Source organism: Lolium rigidum, chromosome 4, assembly GCF_022539505.1.
Source record: "Lolium rigidum isolate FL_2022 chromosome 4, APGP_CSIRO_Lrig_0.1, whole genome shotgun sequence".
Lineage (NCBI taxonomy): Eukaryota > Viridiplantae > Streptophyta > Magnoliopsida > Poales > Poaceae > Lolium > Lolium rigidum.
Window position 1 is genome coordinate 9,634,490 of NC_061511.1, and position 16,110 is coordinate 9,650,599.

Genomic DNA, 16,110 nt, shown 5'->3' on the forward strand with positions numbered 1-16,110 from the left:
TTCTTGGCTTGGAAGGGGAGATCGACTCTGCGAACTTCTTCATCTTGCAGCGGCGGCGTTGGGGAGAAGTGGTGGAGAGGCGTTCTGGTCTTGAGAGTCAGGCGGTCTTGGAGCTGCGATACCACATCTTGGTGTACAATCTCGGCGGACTTTGCTTCCTGGCCGACTCAGATGTCCATTGGGTGGCTGCGCATCTTGCCTGTGGTGATCCCCGACGCTTCTTCATCCTCCAAGAGGAGGCCTTGTCTGGAACTCGTCGTGACGCTCCACGTCGACTCGACGCCAAGTGGTTCCATCCCCGGCGCCGATGAAGACAGCCATGATTTGAGTTATGTGTTCGTCAGCTGCGGCGGAGGACCCGATTTCTTTTTTCTAGATCTTTGTAGGGTTCTCTTTGTAAAAGTTAGGGGCCTTGTTGTATTTGCTCTTTTCCTCTTGGTCCCTTTTGTGAGTTGTACCCGCAGCTTTTTATTAATGGTATATCCAGGCCTTCGGGCCTCTCCATGTTAAAAAAAAAAGGATTATATGTGGTGCGTCTTACCTTAGTTAGTGTTCGTGGCCGTCAAGAAACTTCCGCATCATCCTTTTCCACCACCCCAGCCCATCATCCGTGGACACCAAGGCATTCTTTACGAAAGAAATAGATTTTGCGACCTGTCGCGGTATTCGCCGGCGACGCCTATATAGTTAACAAAATGGCATTAAAAACTCAACCTCAGCTCACTCCGCACTCAAAAACAGAGCACACAACTTACACTCCACCAAACAGAACCGAGAGTCGGAGACCACCGAGAGACTAACAGCTAATGGTGTTCGAGGTAGCAGCAGCAATGGCATTGGCATCCTTCGTAGGTGAGGCTGTTTCACCATGGAGCCTGCTCTGCGGCCTCGCTGCCCTGCTCGTTCTTTGGGCGGCCTCACACGCCGCCGAGAGATACTGGCTGAGGCCGCGGCGGCTCGGCCGGGCGCTCCGTGCGCAGGGTCTAAGCGGCACGGCGTACCGCTTCCCGGCCGGGGACTTCTCGGAGAACGTCCGGCTCAGCCAGGAGGCGCAGTCGAAGCCTATGTCGCCGCCATGCCACGACATCGTTTCCCGCGTGTTGCCGCACCTCCATAATACAGTCATGGAGTACGGCGAAGTCTGCATCACCTGGTTCGGCCCGATCCCCAGGGTCGTCATCGCCAGGCCAGAGCTGGTGAGCCAGATCCTATCCAACAAGTCCGGCCACTTCGAGAAGTTCACAAACAATAGTCTGGGAGATCTCATAAGCCGTGGGATCGGGAGCCTCGACGGCGAGAAATGGGCGACGCGCAGGAGGATCCTCAACCCTGCTTTCCATCTCGAAAAGCTCAAGGTACGCACGTATGTGTCTGTCTTATTTGTAAGCAAGTGCTAACTGAATTTCATTCAGGGCATGCTGCCGGCTTTCTCGACGTGCTGCGCCGAGATGGTAGGCAGATGGGAGAGTAAGCTATCTGCGGCTGGTGGATCACACGAGCTGGACGTGTGGCAGGAGTTCCCGGACCTCGCAGGAGACGTGATCTCCCGCACGGCGTTCGGGAGCAGCTTCGAGGAAGGGCGGCGGATCTTCCTGCTTCAGGTGGAGCAGGCCGAGAGGGTCATGAAGGCCTTCCAGTACATGTACATCCCAGGCTACCTCTTCTTGCCTACCGAGAACACCAAGAGGATGAAGGCGATCAAGCGGGAGGTGGAAGGGCTCCTGCGAGGGATCATCGAGAAGAGGGAGCGTGCAGTCGAGAAGGATGGGCACAGTGGCAACGACTTGCTTGGCCTGATGCTGCAGTCCAACAGGGCGTCCGATTCCGGCCAGAGGATGAGCACCGACGACGTGATCGAGGAGCTCAAGCTCTTCTACTTCGCGGGGATGGAGACCACGGCGGCGCTGCTCACGTGGACGCTCCTCGTGCTCGGCATGCACCCCGAGTGGCAGGACAGGGCCAGGGAGGAGGTCCTGGGCGTCTTCGGGACAGACGACACACCCAGCTTCGACGGCCTAAGCAGACTCAAAACGGCAAGTCCATCATCATGTAAAAATTCCCCTGTTCGATTGTCCCCAGCCGTTGCTAACTACGCACCCGAATTTCCAATAATCCAGGTGACGATGATACTGAACGAGGTGCTGAGGCTCTACCCGCCGGCGGTGACCATGAACCGGAAGACATCCAAGGAGACACAGATCGGGGGCATCACGTACCCTGCGGACATAGTCCTCGAGATGCCCATCATCCTGCTTCACCACAGCCCGGACCTCTGGGGGGACGACGTGCTCGAGTTCAAGCCCGAGAGGTTCGCGGAGGGGATCTCCAAGGCGACCAAGGACGGCCAACCGGGGTTCTTCCCCTTCGGCTGGGGGGCCAGGATCTGCATCGGCCAGAACTTCACGCTGCTAGAGGCCAAGATGGCGCTGACCATGATCCTTCAGCGCTTCGAGTGGCGGCTGTCACCTTCCTACGCCCACGCGCCGTGCACCGTCCTCACGCTGCAGCCACAGCATGGCGCGCAGATTATACTCAAGAGTCTATGATGGCCGGCCGCTCATCTTGTCCAGCTATAGCATCTTCGTTGTCACGCTTAAAATCCGTAGTTCAAGAACATTGCAATTATGGGGGATACAAAGGAAGATATCTCAACTGCAATCTAGTTAGTGTTGGCAGAAACGAGGTGAAAGAACACATAATAGACATACGAACGCCCTCTTTGGTATTTTTTTCTCGATAATGGGTGTTTTATCGGTTTTGCTATGTCATTTTCTTAAGTCTAAGTTACTTAAAAAAATGCTTTAGTTTTATTTTTCTGTTTAAAAAGTGCAATTGCACATTTCTGCTAGAAATGTGCAACTGGACCAACTTACACTTTTCTTACGCGTGTCCAAGTGGTAGAATGGTTTTTTCACTTTAATTTTACCAAGGGAAAGTTACCGCGCGCATGCCGAGAATTCCGGAGAACGTGCGCCCTACTTGCGTGACGTGGAGGAAGTGTAGAAGTCTGGACCCATGGAACAGTGGTTTGCTACGAGTCGTGTCTTCCCAAGGTGGTCACACATGGTTGTCATCAGCAACGAGGCCAGTGTCAAAAAATCTTCGAGTGATGAGCAAAATATAGTGGAAAGAAAACTTCGAGATCTGAAGAAATGTATGGTGAAAAAGAAAGTTCGGGAGCCTATGCCCAGATGCAAGCACGTAATCATATGCTCGGGGGCTACTCTTATCAGAAGTATGCTGATAAGATGACGTGGTGAAGGAAAAAATACATAGTTGATCAAAATAACAGAAGTTGAGCCTACAACCAAGTGCAAACACTCGGCTGTAGCCTCGGGGGCTACTCCCATCGGGAGCGCTGGTCGCGCACCCAATGAAATGTGGAGAAGAAAATGAAGAAAAAGTAACAAGTCAAAATAGAATTGCACAAGAAGAACTTCTTTCATACATATTCGAGTTACATATAACTCGTCATGTATTCTCATTGGGAGGTCAAGATATTATTCCACGAGTCAACTCGAATAAATAAAGAATTCCAGCAGCCGACAAAGGCACTCGACAAAATATTCTCAGAATGCGTCCGCCACGGTAAAAACTCTGAATGTCGTAACTCAAAAGAGAGTACGAAGGTAAGACCCCAGGATCCGTCCTGTGCGGCGTGGTATCGCACCCGAATGCACTCTCTCACTTATCTGTATCAGCAGATGCGAAGAAAAATCCCGACGGACGCGTTAGGTACTCGATAAAACAAAGCTGGGATTCGATTCACGGTAAGTCCTCAAGCGGAGCGTGTCGAATTACGCCAGTATCCTGAGTTCGAGTCCAGGGACTTGAGCTTGAAGTAGGTTTATGCGGATTTGCCACAAGAGCAGTTAACTGGTACCTGATCCGTCAGATGAGCTATCCCCATTTGCCATCATCCCTGTACAAAATAGACATTGACCAAAATATTCATTATGATTCGAAAATTTTATAAACATGTGATTCAGTTTTACGATGGAGATTTTACTCGACTCTGCGATTCAAGCAAAATCTCGGGGCTACTGACATAGGTGTGCGGCATAGGCATACCGAATAAAGTACCCGGGTTATCTGAAGAAGACATGAAGCCCACGAACCCGAAACTTTGGAGGCCCAGAAGCCCAGAGAACCTCGGACAAGGAAAACAAAGTTGTAGTAGGAATATTGTAGAAATATAGGAAAGGCTCAATATGCATCTCACAATTTGTAACTTATACGGCACGAAAAGCCTCGGCTCCACCTCCTATATAAAGGGGAGCCGAGGGAAAAGCAAGGAATCGAATCTATTGTCAACAGAACCACCGTAACCTTTAGTCGTGCACCTTTGTCGTCTGAAACCTCGAGATCTACTTGCCCTCTACTTCTTACGAAATTCTAAGTCTACAATATGTAGGCATTGATGAGTTAATCCCTCGTCACTGAGGGTGATGGTATTTCAATACTTGTAACAAAGCAGGAAAACCCATAGAGGAAGATGTTGCAGCCAAGCACTCATCATGATTTTTAATAATCCCTCTCTCATAATATAAGATGATATTACATCCAATACATTGTTTGATTTAATATCATCTTATATAATACTAAAAAGTGGGAGTAATAGCATGAAGAGTAGAAGTCACTTAAAAACAATATTGCACCATTATACATTACTAATAGCAAAAAACAAAAGATTGGGCTGGATCATGAGGCTAGGTCAAGTGTAAGCATTTGGCTCGTGGTGGCGTCCTCCATCCGTTTAGCTAGGTAGATCGTAGGGTTGGATATTTTAGCTGTTTTTAAGGGTACGCCAATGGTGTATCATTTTACTTATAGAAGATAGAATGTAGTTATAAACTCAAGACCCTACACAAGATATGGTGCAACAAAATCCACACCACTCAGCAGTAGTGGTATGTGATGTTGAGGAGTTTGCTTGGTGTTCCGGAATTCGTAGCAGTGGTATGAAAGTAGGGGCGATAACACAGGTGAAGTTCAGAGTCCTACCTTTCAGGGTGAAAACCTAAGGTCTAGCCTTAACTGGTTGGGTCTGGCAATGACCTTGTTGGAGGCATTGTTTTGAGAGCGGGGACTATCTTCAGGGTGAAAACCTAAGATCTTTGATCGGACGACGACAGCGCTGATGCACTGTTCCTTTCTTAGATGCGTCGCTTTTGGAGAGTCTGTATTTCAGGTGTTGTCTTGGTGGTGGATGTACTGCTGTTGCTAGGCCTGGGATACTTTGGCGCGACTTTTATTTCTTAGTTTTATTTTCTCTTTTTTGGCTGTGTGCATCCGTACTGCCATTAGGGTGGTGCGTTGTTGTAGAGGCTGGGTGTAATTGGTATCTTTTGATATTAATATATTCCCTTTATCGGAAAAAAAGAATCCACACCACTCCTATAAGCTAAGCTAGGCTAACTACTCAGGAACACTTCTACTCCGGTACCTCCAGCAAGCTTCCATTGCTTTAATTCCTCAATGATCAAACACACTAGCCTTCCAACAGATTACTGCAGATGCGTGATAGAAAAAACCTAAACATTTATTTGATTCCATAAGTTCCAGGCCATTAGGAGCACGACATTGTCAAACCCTCTTCGTTTTACTTTGTCTTGCATTCTCCTCTCATAGTTACACCAATGTGCCAACTAGTCACTGCAAGAAGGGATTTGAGCAGTGATGGTGAGCTCGTCGAACACCTTGTACCAAACTTGCCTTGAATACACACATTGTAAAAGGATGTGCTCAATTTTATCCTCATCCTGCATGCACAAGTAACACAATGCAGTTTGGTACTCAAGACCATGTGTGACTCTTCTATGTGAGGTCCAAAGGCAGTGCCCAGCACTTCCAAATTGCAGCAAGCAACCCGATTTTTTCATAAGAGGAACACAACTAGTTGTACACCTAGGTAGACCCTCTCGAGATAAACTCATCCTCCGCCCCAGCTCTGATCTGAACTTGTACCACTTCCTCCCAATGCCTGATATATTGGACTGGACCCATCATAGTTGAGAGGCCTCCTTCTATATCTGCCCCCCCCCCCCCCCCCAAATGGTCATTAGACTTCCCCTCGGGCACTATTCTTTTGTCAAATCGGCGTTTTTTGCTGACTTTTTCCATACCCAGAGGTGCAATCTCTTGCACATTCCTCCCATTACGTGAGGTTGCTAATTCTCAGTCGATTATGAACTAAATTAGAGTTCGTTCAAAGTCCTATAATTTCTAAGTGGAGTTGCAACTGAAATTTTTAGTTGCATGTAAGGTTGGAACTGAGAATTTTTAGTTGCAAATGAGAATTTTTAGTTGTAGGTGAGGTTGCAACTAAGAAAAATTGTTCACATAGTACTAATTATTATTGAAATGGTAAAATGTATTCATGTAGTACCATGGTTTTTTTCTCGGCCGAAAATTCTGGAATGTCGCTGAAAACCAAAATCCTTCTTCCCCTTCGAGAAATAATGTTGCCGTTCGGACTAATTTGACATTTCACTTCCGAACAAAGATCAAATAGCATATGCATGGAACTGTAAGTGACTATGACTGTTTGAACGGTGGTAAGGCTCTCTACTCGTGGTTCGGTGAAAGGGGATTAAAAGTTCTTGCGAGGAATTTCTGTTTTTGCACAGCTTAATCTCAAGCGGGCCCAAAAAAGTAAAAAAATAGTAGTAGGGCAACCCAAAGGGTTCGGGCCTGCAACCTTCTTGTTGGAGATATGCCCAAGAGGCAATAATAAATTAGTTATTGTTATATCTTAGTGTTCATGATAATTTTTTACATCCCATGCTATAATTGTATTAACAGAAACATTGATACATGTGTGTTATGTAAACAACAAGGAGTCCCTAGTAAGCCTCTTGTATAACTAGCTTGTTGATTGATAGATGATCATGGTTTCGTGATCATGAACATTGGATGTTGTTAATAACAAGGTTATGTCATCGGGTGAATGATATAATGGACATACACCCAAATAAGCGTAGCATGAGATCAAGTCATTAAGTTCAACTTGCTATAAGCTTTCGATGCATAGTTACCTAGTCCTTCGACCATGAGATCATGTAAATCACTTACACCGGAATGGTACTTTGATTACATCAAACGCCATTGCGTAAATGGGTAGTTATAAATATGGGATTAAGTATTCGGAAAGTGTGAGTTGAGGCATATGGATCAACAGTGGGATTTGTCCATCCCGATGACGGATAGATATACTCTGGGCCCTCTCGGTGGAATGTCGTCCGATTAGCTTGCAAGCATGTGATTGGATCACAAGAGATGACATACCACGGTAACGAGTAAAGAGTACTTGTCAGTAACGAGGTTGAACAAGGTATGGAGATACCGATGATCGAACCTCGGACAAGTAAAGTATCACGTGACAAAAGGAATCGGTATCGTATGTAAATGGTTCAATCGATCACTAAGTTATCGTTGAATATGTGGGAGCCATTATGGATCTCCAGATCCCGCTATTGGTTATTGGTCGGAGAGGAGTCTCGACCATGTACGCATAGTTCACGAACCGTAGGGTGACGCGCTTAAGGTTCGATGTCGCATAAGTAGATTCGGAATATGAGATGGAGACCGAAGTTTGTTCGGAGTCTCGGATGGGATCCAAGACATCAGGAGGAGGTCCGGAATGGTCCGGAGAATAAGATTCATATAAGGGAAGTTGATTTCTAGGTTTCGGAAAAGTTCGGGATTTTTCCGGTGGAAGACCGGGAAGGTTCTAGAAGGTTCCGGGGGTCCCACCAGTGGGACCACGACCCTAGGAGGCCTAGCATGGGCCGAGGGGATGCTCCCTAGCCTAATGGGCCAGGGGCACATGCCCCCCAAGGCCTAGCCGGCCAACCCCTTAGGGTTTCCCCAAAACCCTAGGGGGGATCAACTTGGGGGGTAAGTTTCCCCCCTTCCCCCTTTGGGCCGCCGGCCAAGGACTTGGAGGAGGGGCCAAGGCAGCCCTGCCCGCACCCCCTCCTATATAAAGAGGGGAGGGGGCAGGGGGCGCAACCCTCCCTTCACCTCTTGACCTCTGGTCGCCTCTCTCTCCCATCGATAGTCTGCTCCGGCTTGGCGAAGCCCTGCAGCTTTTCACCTCCACCACCATCACCACGCCGTCGTGCTGCTGGGATTCCGAGGGGATCTACCACACCTCCGCTGCCCGCTGGAACGGGGAGAGGACGGACTTCATCGACACCGTACGCACGACCGAGTACGGAAGTGCTGCCGGATTGCAGCATTGGACGATCGACTACATCAACAACGAGATCTAATCTCGTAGGTTTTGGAATCTTCGAGGGTTAGTCTCATATACATCTCGTTGCTTCGATCTTCATAGATCAGATCTTGCCTTCTCCTAGATTGGATCTTGAATTTGTTCTTTTTCGCGGTAGAAATTTTTTGTTTTCCATGCAACGAACCCATCACTTATGGTCAAAGGCACAAAGCTTTGACCACTCGTCCATGTAAGCACTACTGTATAGTATGTTCAATTTATTTGTGAAATAAAAAATTGAATTTAAATTTTTCCTTGTTCATTTGCTACGATGGGTCCTATGCAATCGAAATTGTTTGAATTAACTCGAATGATAAAGATGCGAGGTTTTCTTGGTTTTGTGGTAATGAGCAATTCTGGTGCCTTCATGTGAAAAGTAGAGTGAGGAAAAAAACTTTGTAGCTCAAAACCATAGGTTGATATCACTTGACTCGGAATTAAGCTAATTCTCATAATTATGCGCACCCGTATCTTAATTAGTACTCCCTCCGATCGCAATTAATTGAAGCGGACGTTAGTTCACTTCGTGCATGGAAGTATTTCGTGCCCAGGTTGATTAAATAGGATCTGAGGTAGTAGCTGCTAAGACTCAGCATCCACAGTGTTGTAAAAATCTAAATATGCCACGTAATGAAAAATGATTTTCGTGTTAAATGGCTTAGTTTTCCCTAGTGTATAGATTACCAAAACTTGTTCAAAAAAAAAATAGATTACCAAAAATCTACACTTTTGCTATTTGACAACCGAGTGTTTTTTGTTTCGTCAACACTCAGATTTTTCTGTCCATTGCACGTGTGGTAAATTGACTGGGTCACTTGCGTTTTTCTTTGTTTTTTTTTTTTTGAGAAGCGTTTTTCTTTGTTTACTCTCTTACTTTTATGCATATTACAATATATTTACATGTAAATTAGGAGTAAAATTACTAACCACTAACAATGTAATTACATGTAAAGTAAATGTATATCCACCGTAAATTGCATGTAAATTACTTGTATGTACATTATAAATAACAAAATTCCAGTTTTCATGAATAGAAATAAAATATTCATGTGTCATCAATTGATTGGAAGAAATATCGAGTGATGATGAATTGAAAAACAAGCGAGTGTCAAATAGACTGTCCAAAATCTATGTTCTCTCTCCTTAGCTTTTCTTGGCTCGCAACAAAGAAGACATTAGAGAGAGGAAATTTGGCCGTAGGAGCAACTACTTGCTTCCACGCCGTAATTTTTTTCCCTATGCAATGCTCTCCATAACTTAGGGAGCCGATGCTAAAAACCAAATGCATGATTTGAAATCTCTATTTACCATACATTATGGCTGCCCTAAGCTTCACAATTAATCCATCCATCATATCACCTCGTGTCAATTAGTTAGTCCTTATTATGGACGAACTAAAACTAATGAGGTAGGAGAGCCACCTCATCTCATGCACACAAACCAATATCATCGATCCATATATAGCAACATAGGAAGCTCATCGCCGGAGTTTGGCCGTCCGGCCACCATCGAACATGGAGTCCGGCGACAACGCCAAGTGCTCGGCCGACGTTGGCGAGGGCGCCTACTACATGGCGGGCGTGGTGGCCATCAACGCCATCATGGCCACGGTCCTCCTCCTCTCGGGCCTCTTCCACTCCCTGCTCCGCCGCCTCGGACAGCCTAGCATCATCTCCCACATTCTGGCCGGCGTCGTTGTCGGCCCGACCTTCCTGGGGCGTGTCATCGACCTACGCGCCATGGGCATGGAGGACGCCGGGACCGCTCTGGGCGACACCATCTACTACCTCCGCATCATCTTCATGTTCTTCATCGGCCTTGAGATGGACCTCCGCTACCTCCGCCACAACCTGCGTCGCTCCCTCCTGCTCGCCTGCGGCGGCTCAGCCATCAGCCTCCTCCTCGCCGCCGTCGCCGGGCCATTCTTCTACGGCCTGCTCCACCCCATGGGGCATGGGGAGTCGTTTCACCCGGCCAAGCTCTACGCCTCCACAGTGCTTTTCATGCTCGTGCTGGCAAGCACGGCGTCGCCCGTGCTCATCCGCATCGTCACCGAGCTCAAGCTGACAGCGTCCGAGACGGGACAGCTCGCCATCGGCGCTGCCTTCGCCACAGACATCGCGTGCCTCACCACCATCAGCATGATGGTCGTCAACCCGACCACCTTCGCCAAGGACGGCACGCCCAAGCCGCCCCGCGTACCCGGTGCCTCCGCGCCTGGGGTACAGCTCCTCGTCTTCCTATGGATGGCGCTCGTGGTGTGGGTTGCCGTGGCCGTGGCGGTCAGGGCGGCCAGGCTGCTGAACAGGGTCAAGCGCGGGCGGCGGTACATCAGCAAGTACGAGCTCTGCGCAATGCTCCTGCTCATCGTCGGCCTCTCTCTGCTGGTGCAGTACCTGCGATACAGCGCTTCCATGGCCGCCTTCCTCATCGGTCTCGCCATGCCGCGTGATGGGCCCATGGCGCGCACCCTCATCGACCGCCTCACCTACCCGGTGCACCAAATCGTCATGCCGCTCTGCTTCGGCGCCATCGGCGCCAGGCTAGACTTCGCCGACGCCGGCCGATTCACCGCCACCCAGCTGACGGCCGCCATCGTGTTCACCACCGTCCTCAGCGCTGCCGGGAAGGTCGGTGGGACGGTGCTGGTCGGGCGCTGGCTAGGCATCACGGCGCGGGAGGCGCTGGTGCTGGGGTTCCTCCTGAACGTGAAGGGGTACTCGGACATCCTTGCCATCAACTTCGGCGACAAGAGCGGGGTTTGGGGCGACACAGCACAGGTGGTGCTGCTCGTCTCCTCCATCCTCAACACCTTCATGGCGGGACCGGCGTCTGCCGCCATCGTCCGGCAGCAGCGCCGCGCGTTCCAGTATCGCTCGCATTGCCTCCAGGACCTCAGGGTGGACCACGAGCTCCGGGTGCTGGTCTGCGTCCACGGCGCCGGCGGAGTCAACGCCATGCTCACGGTCGCCGAGCTCTCCAAGGGTAGCGGCGCGCCGGTGGCCGTGTACCTGCTCCACCTCGTGGAACTCATGGCAGCGCGCAAGTACGCCATCACGCACCTGTACAAGGACGTGGGCGCCCGCCTCAAACTTAACGACGACGACCAGTGGGGGTATGCTTGGGAGATGGACCAGGTGGCGGCGGCCGTGCACAGCTTTGCGACGTACGAGGCGGCCGTGCCGGTGCGGCAGATGACAGCAATCTCGAATCTGGCGTCCATGGACGGCGACGTGCGCAACGGCGTGGAGGACGCGCGCGCCTCGCTTGTCATCGTGCCCTACCACAAGGAGCAGCGGTACGACGGGCGCATGGTATCCAGACGCGACGGCCGGCGGCAGCTCAACCAGCGCATCCTGCAGCGGGCGCCCTGCACCGTGGGGGTCCTCGTCGAGCGGCACCTCCCCAGCATTAGCGTCGCCTCCTCGACGGCGCCTGCAGAAGCAGATCGTCACGACGAGGAACAGAAGAGCACTGCTAATGGTACATCATTAGCAGAGGAGCAGGCCGAGCAGGAGGCGGCAGTGGTGCACCACGTGGTGGCGGTGTTCCTGGGCGGTCCGGACGACAGGGAGGCGGTGGCGTACGCGACGCGTTTGGCGATGCACCCGTCGGTGAGCGTGTCGGTGTCAAGGTTTCGGCTCAATAAGCCGGACGACAACGAGATGCAGACGGCGGTGGATGTCACCGGCGACGAGCAAGAACAAGAAGATGAGGAGTTCATGGCGGAGGTGTACGCGAGATTCGTGGCGCCGGGGCGGGTGTCGTACACGGAGACGTACGTGAGCAACGGGGTGGAGACGCTGAACGCGCTGAGCGGCATGGCGGGGATGTGCTCGCTGTTCGTGGTGGGCAGGGGCGGTGGCGGTTCAGGTGGCGCGGCCTGGACGACGATGACGAGCGGCATGGGCGGGCTGGACGACGAGGAGTGCCCGGAGTTGGGGCCCGTCGGGGAGCTGCTCGCCTCTGACGACTTCTTGGGCTGCTCGTCGTCAGTGCTGGTGCTCCAGCAGCACAAGCTGCACCAGAAGATGAGGACGTGGAAGAAACATTCTATCGACGGCTGTATGCCCGACCACGACATCCTAAATTATTGACAATTAATTAGATCAGGATTAATCCTCGATGAGGTCTTAGAGAGATTAGGACTAGCTAGACGTGCACATAGACAGGTAAAAATGATGTGTTCTATTGAAAAAACAAACTTGATAATTTATCATGAACGATACATGCATGGTTACAACGATGTCGTGAAAAAATCCTTTGGTTCTGGCACTTCTCATCATGGCTCTATATTTATATATAGAATAAATTTATACGGAGTACATGATCCAAATTTGAGATTTGGGAGTCCATTCAAAAGAATGAAGAATCAAATGAATTTACTTTCTTTGAATAGGGGAGCAAAGCCCCGGCCTCGATGCACACGGAAGCAGCATTATTCATTGCAAAATATAGATTCAGAGTTTGCATATCAAGGATTACACAAAGTTTCAGCAAGGATCAACCAACGAAAAAAGGCTAAAAATATATCTCTACGCATCATTTTGGATCCTATTAGATTGCCGCCAACCACCCTAATTGAATATAGCCCGAACGACTGCCATCAACCGAGTGCATCCAGAATCAAATGAATTTACATAGCACATAAATATGATTTATGAATCATCAAACAGAACTGAAGTTGATGAAATTTGTTCTGCAAGAGTTGAACTACGAAGAGACCGTCTCATATATAGTGGAGCCTAAATATGCGCGGATATTCCTAGTAGCATATGCATATATTGATAAAGCAAGAATATGTCAAAATAGTGTTCCATTGGAATCCGACATGTATTTGATACAAGTCTAATGAATTTGTCATAGTAGTAGTAAATGATGTAACTTTCAGAAGAGTTCATTCATGGTGTGATGAAATATTATCAGAAGAGATATGATCTACATCAAGTAAGTGGGAGCTCGAGTACTGCCATGATATTATATGAGCATATACTTGATTGAAAACAACTTATGAAATCCTGAACAAGTTGAGTGGGATCACTGGTGTTTCTATGAAACTTTATAAAGATATAGATGACTATAAATTGTTGGCATCCTTACTCAAAGTGAAGTTGTGAAATGCAAATTTGCAAGATTAAAATCTGATAAGATTAAAATTGATAAGTAAGTTTGGATATTAGTGGATGTATGTGATACACCATAATAGTGAATGTATAAAATACATCATGATGGATGCTTTGTACTCGCAGAATTGTTAGCAGACAAATCACCATAATAATCCAGGAAGTGGATTTTAAGTATGCAGTTAATTATCCTTATGATGAATGAGAAGTAATATTTCTTTTGGAGATAATAAGAAATGCATTGTAACAAGTTACATCTTTTTTGAGATGGTAACAAGTTACACTGATGCTTGATGTTATTTCTGATGTAGATGAAATTTAGTGAGGCAAATGTTAAATTTACTAGTGGAGTATTTAAATAGAAGAAATTGTATACAATGCCCTGAAGTGATCTTTACAACACAAGTGTGATTTCATACTATTTTGAAAACATTATTGAAAAGTTTTGGATTACATTGTTTGTTTGATGAACTAGGTGTGATATCACGCCCTTGGCACGGTGATAAAACATTGTAGCTAATTGGCCGACATATCACCAAAAATATGAAACACGTTAAAACACCATTTTCACTTATTTGTAGCACTACCCCATTATTTGCATGATGATCACGTTTTCCTCGTCATGGTATTGTCATCATGACAATGATATCAACACATTGTTGACAGAACAATGGTATTGAACCGATCCAAAGTTCTGTTATACTACGAGATAGTATCGTGAAACGTAGTTAGTATAATCATAATGTGTCAACTTATTTATAAGTCCTTAGACCGTGAGAATATTACGCGTCCTCATACAGGAGGGTGTGCCCTAGCTAGTCATTATGAGATGCTACTAGTTGGGAAACAAAGGCAATGGTAGGGTACATCAGAAAGTATGATTGTATACTTAGATAGTTCGAGATCGGGATACTCCACCTGACGATGAGAGATACATTGGACCCTCTTGGTATTACTGTATCACCACATCGTCTGCATAGAAACTTCGTGATGCAAATCACGTGGATACTGGAATACATATACGAGTAAAGAGAATGATACCCGAACGAGGATGACAATTATCGTGAAGGGTTTGCATCAGGGAGATATCGAAGTCTCGCCTCGAGTAATCGATCACTTGTATCGTGAGGTGATAGGAGCATACACACAATGTTTGCTCGAAATCAGTCGTGTGTACATGGGAGCTATATGGATGTCCATGGTCCCGATGTTGGTTATTTATCCGGAAGATTTTTAGACTCATGTCCATGTATTACCGAACTTGTTGGGTCAGTGATGCATGTAAAATGCATGCATAAACTTTGTAGTTTGTTGACACATATTATCGCATATTTTCAACATATATAATGTTATATCCATGTTTAATATTAATTTTTGGGGAGTTACCAATGATCCTTTTATTTGGGTTATAACTCAGCGGGATAGGAAAACCATGTTTTGTGTATTTTTGACTTTCAGGGACTTTAACAAAGTCAAATTGATCTAGGATTTCGGGGATGCCAATATTTCATCAAGAGAAACGTCTGGAGCGCTTGGACCTCACGAGATGGGCCAGGAGGGACAGAAGAGGCATGGTGGCGCACCCAAGCAAGGAGGGCGCGCCACCCCCTCTCTTTTCGTCCTCGACTGTCCAATCCACCTGATTCTTTCGCCCAAGGACTTCGTTTGACCTGAAAACCCCTATATATATATGACTTCCCGAGGCTTCCTCGAAGGAGAGCACGGCGGAAAACAGAGAAACACTGAAATAGAGCTAGAACCAACGAAGATTAGAGGGGGAAACTCCATCGGAGCTGTCGCCGGAGGGATCTCCACCTTCTCCAACATCTCCACCGTCATCACCATGATGAAGAGGAAGTAGTCCACCTCTGGACTATGAGTTTGTGGCAGTAGCTTGATCTATCTTTCTCTTGTTCTTCATAGATTGTAGTACCATATGCGCTGCCCAAAATGATTATAGCCATATATGTAATTTCTATATGGTGGATCTTTACTCTATGATATTGATATATGAGATTGGAATCTATTATGTGTAAGAGTATTGAGCATATCATGTACCCCATTCTTAAGTGCTTGTTCTGATATAATTTGTATGCAAGAACATGTATGGAGAGAATTGTGTATTAGATGGAGCATCATGGTGATGGTGATTTAACAGTGACAATAAATTCATGATCTACTATGGTATTTACCTTTCTTTTGCTTCCTCACTAGGGATAAGGTGAACACATGTGCTATGTTTATCATGTGACATTGTGATAACCTTGTTTGTTCAAGGTAGCATATTTGATATTCAAACATTATGTTATATTGCTTAAGCTTATACTCGGTTGATTCTTAATTAAAGATTGCTTGGAGTTTTCCCTTTCTTGAGGAGTATAAGAGGGATGTGTTGCATCATCTCTATGTTAGGATGTAATTCCCATATCTAATATTATGCCATTGATGAACTGTTAGTGTCCACTACAACTTAAAAAGAGAGTAGACAAGTGAACCCATGAACCTCGGTCCATTTTGAATCACTAGAAACACCTTGCCACCACATTACTTGCTTTATATTTTCTACTATTATTTAACCTGTAAATACCAAAAATACTATCTCTACATACACAAACACAAAACCCAAATACCCTTAGCATTTACTAGTTTTTATTTAGTTTACTTAAGATGTTTACATTACTTTTATTTTATTTCTTACTTGTATTTCCT

General features: G+C 47.1%; 2 protein-coding genes across 2 annotated transcripts; both read left to right on the forward strand.

Moving 5' to 3' along the window:
* Positions 1-806: 806 nt before the first annotated feature.
* On the forward strand, positions 807-2,602 carry LOC124646667 (cytochrome P450 72A14-like). Its single transcript, XM_047186755.1, has 3 exons — positions 807-1,355; positions 1,413-2,033; positions 2,118-2,602. The coding sequence occupies exons 1-3, from the start codon at positions 807-809 to the stop codon at positions 2,544-2,546; spliced, it is 1,599 nt and encodes a 532-aa protein (XP_047042711.1). The 3' UTR covers positions 2,547-2,602.
* Positions 2,603-9,792: 7,190 nt separating this feature from the next.
* On the forward strand, positions 9,793-12,375 carry LOC124646669 (cation/H(+) antiporter 2-like). The gene has a single exon (XM_047186756.1). It carries the CDS (start codon positions 9,793-9,795, stop codon positions 12,373-12,375), a length of 2,583 nt encoding a protein of 860 aa, XP_047042712.1.
* Positions 12,376-16,110: the final 3,735 nt, after the last annotated feature.

What these genes read in the sequence shown, in the direction of transcription:
- LOC124646667 (XM_047186755.1), top strand. Translation starts at nt 807, where the DNA reads ATGGTGTTCGAGGTAGCAGCAGCAATGGCATTGGCATCCTTCGTAGGT. An exon ending in TCCATCTCGAAAAGCTCAAG is followed by an intron (nt 1,356 to 1,412) that starts GTACGCACGTAT and finishes AATTTCATTCAG; the next exon opens with GGCATGCTGCCGGCTTTCTC. An exon ending in GCCTAAGCAGACTCAAAACG is followed by an intron (nt 2,034 to 2,117) that starts GCAAGTCCATCA and finishes CCAATAATCCAG; the next exon opens with GTGACGATGATACTGAACGA.
- LOC124646669 (XM_047186756.1), top strand. Translation starts at nt 9,793, where the DNA reads ATGGAGTCCGGCGACAACGCCAAGTGCTCGGCCGACGTTGGCGAGGGC.